Below are 12,434 nucleotides of genomic sequence, written 5' to 3'. Positions count from 1 at the left end.
ATTTGACTGCAGCACCCAACCAGCACGCGTGAGATCCAGGAAGGGAGGGACAGAGCCGGCGGGGGGGGGATTAAGGGGCTGGTCCCCTCGCTGGACAGCTACTCCACTGGAGAGCTTGGGCTGGGATGGGGACAGACCAGACTAAGCAGGGCTACAAAACTTGTGCGCCGCATGTGGACTAGATCAGGGAAAAGCCAGGCTGGGCGGATTATTCCTGCTGGTGCAAGCATAAATTAGAGTGGATGAGGGTTGTTAGGGCTTAGCCACTGCATCAGATGGCAGAAGCTGGCACTGGGGGCTAATTCTGTCAAGTCAAACCACAGAACCACCCGAAGAGTGCATCAACCGGGATTGAGAGAGACCCAGGAGGGAAATAGTGGGTTCCCCCTTCTTGGGTTACTACTCCCACGGGAGGGCATGAAAACTAGGACGGGGGCTGGGCAGGCTAGACAGAAAGGCACTCAACAACATCCGTGAGGGCTGGATGGTTGAGTTGGTTAGATGGAACTAAGCTTTAATACCCAGTGACAAGTACAAGAGCCAAATGGGATGGGGGACAGACTGGTGTACTGTTACACATACTGGCAAACCAGGGTAGGGGGCGGGCCTGGTGGGGGTTATTGTGGGTTGCCCCGACTAGGCTGCAGATCCCACTGGTTGATGTAAGGGCCGAGTATGTGCTGGGCAGAACCAGACTGGACTGCAACACCCATTGGTTCCAGTGCAACTCGGGACTGAAAACAGAACCAACCTAGCAATTGAAACCACCAGCTGATTGTGGAGATGGACTGTGTCGGGCCCTGTGCTTGCTAGAACATACAAGAATCTGGTCTGGGAATACCTCAAAGTTTCTTTGGAGATCTCCCCAATCGAACTGCTGGACTCAGAACTCTAACCAAGAAAAGACAGAAGACAGAACAGGTCAATCATTCCTATCAGCTATATGTAGGCAGTGAAATATGGGGCAAACAGAGACTTTATTATGGACGATATCAATCAGTGGATGCCCTCATCGAGCGAAACTGGCAGCGATTCATAACTGGAGAACTATTAAAACCACTTGAGCAAATATCTCAGAGCATGCTGCACATCCGGGACTTGGGGTGGGCAGGAAACCGGGTGGGGCTTCTCCCTCAATATCCCCCTTTACCTCAGATACATGATGGAAACAATATGGACATAATAGTATTACCCACTTCCCTATACCCCCTGAACCTTTTTTTGTTACCCATAATTAACTATGTAAAGATTGTCAACAACTATACAATAAAATAAAATAAATTAAAAAAAAAAGAAATTTTGTTTCTTCATGATTTAGTCTTGATAGCTTTTGTGTTGTTAGGAATGTGCCCATTTCATCTAGGCTTAGGTGCTTTGGCTCCTGCACCCGCATGAAGAAGCTCCTGCTTTGTGGCTTTGAACTGACCCAGTTCTGGCCATTGTGGCCATTTGGGGAATGAACTAGCTGAGGAAAGATCTCTTTCTCTTTGTCTCTACCTCTGTGTATATATCATTCTGAATTTCAAACAAACACATAAATCTTTGAAAATGGGTTTATGTATTTACTTATTTGTAAAGCATAGTGTGCTTTTATCAGCCAGGTCTGGGCCTGGCCAAATCCAGGAGCCAGGCGCCTCCATCGTGGTCTCCTGTGTGAGTTGTAAGAACTCACACACTTAGGCTGTCTTTTTCTGCTTTCTCAAGCTGGTTAACAACATACTGGGTGAAAGTGGAGTAGGGGAGCCCAGGTAAGTCTGAGCAGCGGAGCCGGTACCTTACTGTCCTGGCCATGTGGCTTTGCCTGGGAGAACCTGTGCTGCACCAGGCTTTATGCTGGGAACCCCAGCTCCCCATCTGCTGGTAGGTTGGGAGAGGCTCCTGAGCTTGTCCAACTCCAAGGTCCGAGAATTTCCTCTTTCCCCAGCGATCACGTTGGGGATGGATCTCGGACCCCTCAGGGTATGCTCAGGACCATGGCTCCACCCACTGCTGTCATTTTGATGGGCAGAGCCGAGGTAAATCTGAGCAGTGTAGTGGATACCTTACTCTCCCAGCCTCGTGGCTGTGGCTGGGAGAACTCGTGCTGTGCCAGGCTGCCTGCTGGGGACCCTAACTCCCCATCTACTGTTGTTGGGTCGGGGGAGGGTCCTGGGCTTGTGGGTGGCCAGTGCGCCAACTGGCGCTGGGCTCTGCCCACTGACCGCCTGGCGGCGAGCTCTGGGGTCTTGGGGGTATCTATTACTTCCTAGGGACATCCATGGATAAGGCCACTGTACGTGTACATGAAGAATAATTCCTGAGGGACACTTAATTACCAAGCCACTGTACTTACAGTTAAGCTAAGGGATTGAGACCTGTTGGTTTGGAGGGGAGAGACCTGAAGATCTTTATGGGTCAGGCACCAGCCCACATGGGAGTCCTGGGTTGGGCTTGTTAGTATGGAACATGACTGACCACCACACACCAGCATACATGCAAGCTGTGGCTGGGGGCCTGTTTGGAAGGGCTAGATCCCAGTACCTGACAGTTAGTGTCAGATCAGGTGATGGGTCACATCAGACTGGGCCATGACACCATCTAGCAAGCAAGAGAACCAGGTCCAGGGGTGAATTCTGTTGGGGACAAATGGGCCCAACTCTATAGAACTACAAGTCCTGCTGGTTAGCTTGAGATTTGGGATGTTAATAGGCTGAGCTTTGTGGAGACTCCCCCACAGATTCCTTTAGTACCTTGTTGCTGGAGAGGGTGAGCCTGCTGCCCACCATCCACCCTCCTGGTGTGCAGGAGAGAAACAGATGTAACTGGGGTTCCATCTAAGTAGTTCTGGCTTATTTGTGAAATACAAACTCTTATATAGGGTAGTGAACAGCCTCAGGCCAGGAATTCCAGGAGGGGAGAAAGTAGGAGCCAGTTGTCATCAGCATGACTGAAGGAAGCCACCTCCCCTAGGCTAGGGGCAGGTGAGTAAAATGGCCCTGGCCAATCAGTCTTTCTTTAACACTTGATCCCTGCTCTGGCTCACACCCAGGGCTCTGTACTTGGTTGCCATCTTGCTTGCCACGTGTAACCCAGTGACCTTGACTGTTAGTCGCCATCTTGTTGACTTAGTGACCTCTTCGTCCCTGAGCCCCACAGAGCTTGGTGTGACGGTGTAACTTATCGATGCTCAGTGGTAGTGGGGCTGGGCAAAAGTGGGGCAGGTCCATGCTGCAGCACCTACATGAGCACCCTAAAACAGGATATGGGGCGGGGTGGGCCTCACCAGCTTATACAAAGGCTGGGATGGATGGGGCAGGTCATGCCATGCTGAAGTTGATCAAAATTAACTACATGCCATCATTCAAGTCCTCATGAGACACCAAAATTCCCAGATATTTGCATCAGACCTAGTCTGCTCATATAATTATTGTTTTAGTGGGAAAACAGATTCATGTTGCTTGCTATTATATTCCTAGAATTCATGAATAATGTGCTTTTAAAATTTCTTTTTTTCAGGCCCAGTGTAGTAGCCTAGTGGCTAAAATCCTCACCTTGCACGCGCTGGGATCCCATATGGGTGCCAGTTCTAATCCCAGCATCTCCACTTCCCATCCAGCTCCCTGCTTGTGGCCTGGGAAAGCAGTCAAGGATGGCTTTCCTTGACTACACTGCTTTCCCAGCCATAACCAGGAAGCTGGATGGAAAGTGAAGCATTTGGAATACAAACTGACACCCATATGGGATCCTGGCACTTGAAAGGGGACGATTAACCAATTGAGACATCACGCTGTACTCAGTTTTTTTCTTCTTATATGGTTCTATAGAGATTTATTTGTGGTCACTTAGTGAAATGTCAGTCTTAATAATGTGTAATTCCTTTAATTATATAGTTCGGAAATGTTAACGTACTATATTTGGTTAGTTAAAAGAGACTGCCTGTTGCAACCCCTAGCAATTCAAGAGATAGAAGAAACTATCTTGAAATATGTAAGAACAATAGCAAGTTTTTTTTTCCAAAGTATTCAAGGGTTTTTTGTTCTTGTTCCATTGACTTTTGTCCAGATGACAGAAAATAATTTCTTGTTGAAGAAGATAGAAATCAGTGTTTCCGAAGCAGAAAAGCGAACTGGAAGAACTGCCATGAATATGCAGGAAACGTACACCGCTTACCTCATTGAAACACGGTAGGTGACGAGAGTGAGGCCTGTGTCCAGAGAGCTGTCTGTGCTGTTGGTGCAAGCCGTGTTGAGGAGCTGAGTGTTTTACAAATCACTTTGTTCTCTGGGATTGACTTTGTTTTATATTTTCACAGATTAAGTACACAGCTGGGCCTTTTGTGGGCATGATCTTGGTAGCCGTACGCTAATGTATTTGGGTGGGGGGGAAGAGAGTAGTTTGTTAAATACTTCTGGGACCTGGAATGCTACTGGACACATGGCTTTGTTGAAGATTCTCCAGGTCCTTGAGGGAATATACAGAATATTTCTTTGTTTGGAAATTCTTAACAAAGAACTCTAGGAGTAAAGAATAGGACCAGGACCTGGCGCAATGGCTCAGTGGCTCAATCCTTGCCTTGTATGTCCAGGATCTCACTAGGGCACTGGTTCATGTCCTGGCTGTTCCACTTCCATCCAGCTTGCTCCTAGTGGCCTGAGAAAGCAGTTGAGGATGGCCCAAAGCTTTAAGACTGTGCACCCATGTGGGAGACCCAGGAGAGGCTCCTGGCTTTGGATGGGCACAGCTCTGGTTGTTGTGGTCACTTGGGAGTAAATCAGAAGATGGATGATCTTTCTCTTTTTCTCTCTTTCTCTCTGTAAATCTGACTTTCCAATAAAAGTAAATAAATCTTCAACTTAAAAAAAATTTTAACGAATGTCCTGGTGCAGCCTAGTGGCTTAAGTCCTCACCTTGCGTGTGCTGGGATCCCATATGGGTGCCAGTTATAATCCCGGCAGCTCCAGTTCCCATCCAGCTCCCTGCTTGTGGTCTGGGAAAGCAGTCAAGGACAGCCCAAAACCTTGGAGCCCTGCACCTGTGTGGGAGACCTGGAAGAAATTCCTGGCTCCTGGCTTTGGATTGGCTCAGCTCTGGCCCTTTTGGTCACTTGGGGAGTGAATCATCAGACAGAAGATCTTCGTCTGTGTCTCTCCTTCTCTCTGTATATCTGACTTTCCAATAGAAAAAAATCTTAAAAAAGAAAATAAAGAAGACCTGTCATCTTAGGACAGTTGGACATAGCAGATAAATTGATGGGAAGATAAATTAATTGACATTGGCAATTTAGACCATGTGGTTAGGTAGAAAATACAAAAGTGAACTATGGGACTAGGAACTAGGAAACTTGGGTCATTGTTGTGGTATAACGTGTTAAGCCACCACCTGCAAAGCCAACATTCCATTTGATCACTGGTTTGGGACCCAGCTGTTCTACTTCTCGCCTACTTCTCCCTGCTGATGTACCTGGGAAGGCATTGGAAGATGACCCAAGTCCTTTGGCCCCTGCACTAACATGGGAGACCTGGAAGAAGCTCCTGGCTTTTAATTATTTTAAAAAGAGGGGGGAAAAACAGATATCTACCCACTGGCTCACTCCTGAAGGGGTGTCTTGGGTGTTTCTGGTTCTTGCTGATGCCCTGGATCTGGAACCTGATTCAGATCTCCAAGTGGGTGCATAGGTGCACGGGTGCATGGGTGCAAGATCTTGGGCCATCTTCCCATTTATTATTTCCTGTGTACGTTAGCAAGGAACTGAGTCAGAAGTGGAGCAGCTGAAACTTTAACCAAACCTCAGTAAGATGTGTCACAGGCAGTGGCTTAACGCTGGACCACAGCATTGAGATCGAGTTAAAGGATGATTGTCAAATTGTAAAATTGTATTCATATAAATTCTGTTCTATTTTATTTATTTATTTTTAAGATCTATTTTTAATGGACAGGTAGGTTTGCAGAGGGGAGAGAGAGATAAAGGAGAGGAAAGTCTTCCTTCTTCTGGCTCACTCCCCAAAGGACCACAAGAGCCGGAGCTGAGCCAATTCAAAGCCAGGAGCCAGGAGCTTCTTCCGGATCCCCCATTCGGGTGGAGGGTCCCAAGGTTTGGGGTCATCCTCTGCTGCTTTCCCAGGCCTAAGGACGGATCTGAATTGGAAGTGGAATAGCTAAGGCATTCTCATCTGGATACCTCCTCCAGATACCCACAATACATAGGGCTGGGCCAGGATGAAGTTTGCAACTTAATGCAGATCTTCCATGTAAGTAGTAGGGACCCAGCTGCTTGAGCTGTCATCACTTGCTGCCTCTCAGGGTGCTGGAATCAGTAGGCCCAGGACTTCAAGCAAGGTACTCAGTGTGAATGTAGATGTGTCAGCCAGCATCTAAATTAGTAGACCAAACATCCCCCCTGGAATTTTCCTTTTTTGTTGTTGTTGTTGTTGTTAATGAAAAATGTTTATTTTTATTTGAAATCAGATTTTACAGAGATAGAAAAAGAGAGTCTTCCTTCCATTGGTTTACTCCCTAGATTACCACAACAGCTAGAGCTGAGCCAGTTCAAAGTTTGCATCCAAGAGCTTCTTCCTGGTTTCCCATGTGGTTGCAGGGTCCCAAGCATTTGGGCCATCCTGCACCACTTTTCTTGGTGAGAAGCTGGGTTCTGAATCTGAAGTGGGTATATTGCAGGAGTGGGGTAGTTAGGTCAGATGGAGATCAGTTCTCAGTGTGTCTGAGCACTCTCCGTAGTGACTCTAGTAGCTGCACTGGTCTGCACGCCCACCAACAGTGTATTAGGGTGCTTTTTCCCCACTCCTCACCACTAGTTGTTTGTTAGGTAGAACCTCAATGTATTTTTTGTTTGCATTTCCCTATTAGGGAGCCTGAGGTTTTTTTTTTTTTTTAATGTGTGTATTAGTCATTTCAATTTCTTCTTTTGAAAAATATCTGCTCATGTCCTGTGCCCATTTCTTTTTTTTTTTAAAAGGTTTATTTATTTTTATTACAAAGTCAGATATACAGAGAGGAGGAGAGACAGAGAGGAAGATCTTCCGTCCGATGATTCACTCCCCAAGTGAGCCGCAACGGGCCGGTGCTGTGCTGATCCGAAGCCGGGAACCAGGAACCTCTTCCAGGTCTTCCACGCGGGTGCGCAGGGTCCCAAAGCATTGGACCGTCCTTGACTGCTTTCCCAGGCCACAAGGAGGGAGCTGGATGCTGTGCCCATTTCTTTTTCTTTTTTTTTTTTTTTAAGATTTATTTTGTTTTTATTACAAAGTCAGATATACTGAGAGGAGGAGAGATAGAGAGGAAGTGGAGCTGCCGGGATTAGAACCAGCGGCCACATGGGATCAAGGCGAGGACCTTAGCCACTAGGCCATGCCGCCAAGCCCGCTGTGCCCATTTCTTAACAGTGTTGTATGTTTTGCTGTTGTTGAGTTTCTGAGGCTCTTTGTAGATCTTGGATGTTAGTTCCCTATCTGTTGTGTGGTGTGCCATAATTTTGTTCCATCTTGTTGGCTGCCTCTTCATTTTGTTAATATGTATTTGAAAGGTAGATCAGTAGGGAAAGTTAGAAATAACTATAGAGAGATGCCTTCTATCTGCTCGTTCATGTCCCAGATATCCACAACAACCAGGTGTGATCCAGGCTGAAGCCAGGAACTAGGAACTCCATCCTGGTCTCCCACATGGATGGCAGGAGCCAAGTGCTTGGGCCATCTTCCTCTCCCTTCCAAGGCGCATTAGCAGGGAGCTGCATTGAAAGTCAAGTAGCCGAGACTCAGAATGGTACTCTGGTAAGAGATGACATTATCAAAAACAGTGGCTTTAACCTGCTGTACCACAAGGCTATCCCCTGTTGCTGTTGCTTAACGCGTAACAGATTCTCTACAAGGCTTTTAGGTGTTCTGTGTATTAGTTTTATTTCTGTAGTAATTAGCAAGCCATGGATTGTGTTTGCAGTAATGTTTAATCATCTGAATGAAACCTACTGTTTTTTTCTTCAGCTGAAGTTGAGAATCTGAATTGCAATAGTTATTAAATATAGCTAATGTTTTAGGTGAACTCTTTAAAATGATTTATGATTTTTAAAAAAGACATTTATTTTACTTGAAAGAGTTACAGAGAGAGGGATGAAAAGAGGGAAGGAAGAAGAGAGAGAACCTTCCAACTGTTGGTGCACTACAGGAGCTGGGTTGGTCCAAAGCTGGGAGCCAAGAGGTTTCCCACGTGGGCCATCTTCTGCTGCTTTCCTAGGCACATTAGTGTGGAGCTGGATCAGAAGAGGAGTACCCAGGACTTGCACTGGTGTGTATAAGGGATGCTGGCCCTGCAGATTGAAGCTTTACCCTCTATACCACAGCACAGGCTCCTGCTTCCTTTTTTTTCCCCCTTTCCTTTTTTTAAGATTTATTTATTTTTATTGGAAAGTGAAATTTTAAAGAGGAGGAGAGACAGATCCATCCAGTGATTCACTCCCCAAGTGACTGCAATGGCGGGAGCTGAGCCAATCCAAAGCTGGAAGCCAGGAACTTCCTCCGGGTCTCCCACATGGGTGCAGGGTCCCAAGGCTTTGGGCCGTCCTTGACTGCTTTCCCAAGCCACAAGCAGGGAGCTGCCAGGATTAGAACTGCTGCCCATAAGGGAATCCTGGCACATGCAAGACAAGGACTTGAGCCACTGGGCTGCCACACCAGGCCCAGGTTCCTGTTTGTGTGTCTTTATGTTCTTGTGTTTTTATGTTTTGTGTCTTTGTGTTCTGACATAGGGATCTGCATTGTGGTTATGCGTGCATTTCTTGGAGTACAAATAAGTTGTTGTCCAGCAAGTACTCAGAAAACAAGAAAAGTCCTAAAGGTTGTTAGAATATTCGTGCTTTCTCACAGTGCTTATGCTGGCAGAAACCTCAAGTAGTCACATAATTTCAAATATCTTTTATATGCTGTAATTCCAGCCTTCTCCCAGTTGTAACTCATATAGCACTGCCTGCCAGCTTTTCATCATTGTAAGTAAAACTTGAAAGGGACTTTTACTGCCTCTCTTCCCCATCCTTTAGAGATCATTGGGGTTTTGTTGTTGTGTTTCCTTGTACTTGGATTCATCTGATTCCTTTATGATTGGAATTGAAATTTTGTGGCAAGCTAATCTCCATCGTGAATATTTTCCCTTCATCGTGGAAGGACTGGAATTAAAAATATTTATTTAATGAGATAGTAGCCAAGCCACATTTTACCCTGAAATCTAAGATGATGCATTGTGGCTTTTGGAGTGTTTCCAGCATAGCTGTGTCTGTTGAGTGCAGTGGGTTTCTGGTAACCGAAGGGAAGTGGTTGGGAGTGGGGACTCTGGCATTGATGGATGTACGTACCAAGGAGTGGGGCTCTGTGCCCATGGCAGAGCCCGTACCTTGCAGCCAGTTCCTCATCTGTAAGGTGGAGGGTCCCTGCTTCACAGATTGTTGTAAGGATTCAATTAGAAATGCACAAAAAGCATTTTGGGGCTTGACTCACAAACATTTAAGTGGTGGTAAATCTTAAAAGAGGTGTTTATATAGATATTTATATATATAAAATACTTATATTTTATATAAAAAGACTTATATTACATGTATATGTATGTATGTATATACATGTGCACATGAATACACATGCATATGTATATCTGTATGTACATACACATACATATAATATATATATAGAAAAGATTTGTTTATTTTTTACTTGAAAGTCAGTGTTCTGGGGGTTGAGGGAGAGAGAGAACTTTTCCACCCACTGGTTTAGTTCCCAGATGGACGCAGTTGCCAGAGTTGAGCTGGTCCAAGGCCAGGAGGCTCTTCCAGGTTTCACAGCAGGTTCAGAGGCCTGAGAACTTGGACCATCCTCTGCTGCTCTCCCAGACCATCAGCAGGGAGCTCAATCAGAAATGGAGCAGCCAGGACTCCAACTGGTGTCCAGTTGGGATGCAGATACCGCAGGCAGACATTTAGCATGCTATAACACAAGCCAAACCCTATGTATTTTTATTTTTTTAAAAATAATAGAAATGTTCTTGTCTTCCTTTTTAGGTCAGTTGAACCCACTGATGGCCAGAGCGTCCTAACAGATGCGCTGTGGAGGCGGTACAGTGAGTTCGAGCTGTTGAGAAACTACCTGTTAGTTTACTATCCACACATTGTTGTGCCACCTCTACCAGAAAAACGGGTAAGAAGTGAAATGCAGCGATGTGGAGGCAGCTGGCAGCAGGACTGTCCTTAACGACGTTTTGTTCACCTAGGCAGAATTTGTTTGGCACAAGCTGTCTGCTGACAACATGGATCCAGACTTTGTGGAGAGACGGCGCATCGGGCTGGAGAACTTCCTCTTGAGAGTTGCTTCCCACCCTGTTCTTTGTAGAGACAAGATCTTCTATTTGTTTCTGACACAGGTAGTTCTCTTTTGTGTCATCTTTTAAAAATGTTTGTGTGATTTCTTTTGTTTTAAGCTGTAGAATGCTATTCTTAAGGATCTTTTTGGAGCAGATTTGTAATTCATATGCAATTGTGAATTTTTTCACTGTGCAAAGTGAGATTTATTAAGGATATTAGAGATGGAAACCTCTTGTGGAGTATTAGGAGTGGGGATGGTTTCAAGAGAGAAAGACCCTGCAATTATGGTTTTGTTTTATATTGAATTTCAAAATTTCGGGTTCCTTCATTCTTTTGACTAACATACGTTAGACTTATAGTTATCAAAGGTATAATTTTATTTTACTTTTTATTTTATGATACAATTCTGTAGGCTCTGGGATATACCTTATTCCCTCCCCAAACTCCCTCCCCCTAACGCTATCCCCCGTATTTTAACAACAGTATAGTCCTTCAGAAGCAGCCAGAAGTCCATCATTCTGCTATCTAAGTGTATCCTGATGTGGGTACAGACAGTAGCAGACAGTCCAGCTTTCTATTGTCAAGATATATCCAACAGTTTCATTGGGAGTCCATCTTTGATCTGGGAGTAGAAATGGCATACTGCATTGTATCCTCACGTCTGAATGTGATAGTCTCTATTACACAGTTACTATACATTCTCTTAAATGGATAACCATACAACAAAATCAACAACACCATGAAGTTAAATAACAGGCTACTGAATGACCAATGTGTTGATGAGGTGCATGTCTGCAGTCCCAGCTACTTGGGAGGTTAAGGCCTGAGAGTCACTTGAGTCCAGGAGTTCTGGGCTGTAGTGTGCTATGCCAGTCAGGTGCCCACACTAAGTTCAGCCATCAGTATGGTCACCTCCCTGGAGCCGAGGACCACTAGTTTGCCTAAGGAGGTGAGAACTGGCCCAGGTCGGAAATGGAGCAGGTCAAGATATAACTTTTAGGTAACATTTAAATTATATCAAAATTACTCTTCAGTTTCTTGCAGTCCAGATCTATAAAGTCTGTCCCCCATCTGAACTGTATGCTGAAGTTTGAAATGACGTCTTTTTTTTTTTTAACCTCTCTGCCATCTCTCCTGAAGTAAAAAATAGTGACAGAGATATTTGTGTAAGATGTAATATTCTCTATGGGTTATTTTGCTTTTCAGTAATTTATCAAATTAACTTGAATTTGTAGGAAGGAAACTGGAAGGAGACGGTGATTGAAACTGGGTTCCAACTGAAGGTAAGAATAAAAACTGCATGAAAGAATCTGCTGTGCTCCTTTCCGTTCCCGCACAGACTGTGCACGCAGTGGGTGCAGTGATTGGAGAGTGAGTGGTATCATGGGTAAGGCTTGCAAAGAAGCTGCACTGCAAAGTGAGACCATAATGGGCAGGTTAATTCTACTGAGAAGAAATGTTCCGAAGCATCCATTTAAATACAAGCTGTACCTTTCTCACAACGAATTTGTATTCCTACCTTTTTTTTGCTTCTTTCTGTCATGTTTCTGCTCACTCCGTTTTCCCCATAATCTTCACTCTCTTCTTTCTTTTCTTTTTTGACTTAATTATTCATTTGAAAGAGTTACAGAGAGAAAGGGAGGGATAGACAGAGAGCTATCTTTCATCTCCTGGTTCGTTCCCTAGACGGCAGCAACAGTCTGACTGGGTCAGGCTGAAGCCAGGAGCTTCGGGGTCTGCTATGTGGGTGGCAGGTGCCCAAACCCCCGGGCTGTGTTCTGCTCTCCCCAGGCTGTTAGTAGGCACTGAAACCGAAGCAGAGCAACCAGGACATGAACCAACACCCTTGTGGGGTGCCAGCCTTACACAGTGCCTGTGCCCACTACACACACTCTTTATCAGATATAGAAAGCACTTCTGAAGACTCAAAATTGGGTTTTTCTCATTTTAATAGACTAAAAGATAAGTTATTGGTCATGCCTCTTCTGCCTTTGGTGCCTGACAGCCAGTTTGCAGTGGGCACAGGAACATGTGTTAGTAGTGCAGGCTTACTTAGTTTTCTCCTGTTCAATCACTGGAAGTAGTATTTGAAAATGAGATTGTT

At 45.2% G+C, this 12,434-nt stretch overlaps 1 protein-coding gene across 1 annotated transcript in view; it reads left to right on the top strand.

The window, feature by feature from the left end:
- SNX4 (sorting nexin 4) overlaps positions 1-12,434 on the top strand; it is a 62,656-nt gene that overhangs the window by 11,733 nt on the left and 38,489 nt on the right. The window contains exons 2-5 of the mRNA XM_058662038.1: positions 4,042-4,163; positions 10,031-10,166; positions 10,240-10,389; positions 11,566-11,613. Coding sequence (XP_058518021.1) covers positions 4,042-4,163; positions 10,031-10,166; positions 10,240-10,389; positions 11,566-11,613 — 456 coding nt within the window. The remainder of the gene's footprint in view (positions 1-4,041; positions 4,164-10,030; positions 10,167-10,239; positions 10,390-11,565; positions 11,614-12,434) is intronic.

This window comes from Ochotona princeps, chromosome 3 (genome assembly GCF_030435755.1).
Source record: "Ochotona princeps isolate mOchPri1 chromosome 3, mOchPri1.hap1, whole genome shotgun sequence".
Classification (NCBI taxonomy): Eukaryota; Metazoa; Chordata; class Mammalia; order Lagomorpha; family Ochotonidae; genus Ochotona; species Ochotona princeps.
This window is presented reverse-complemented; position numbering and strand designations above follow the sequence as displayed.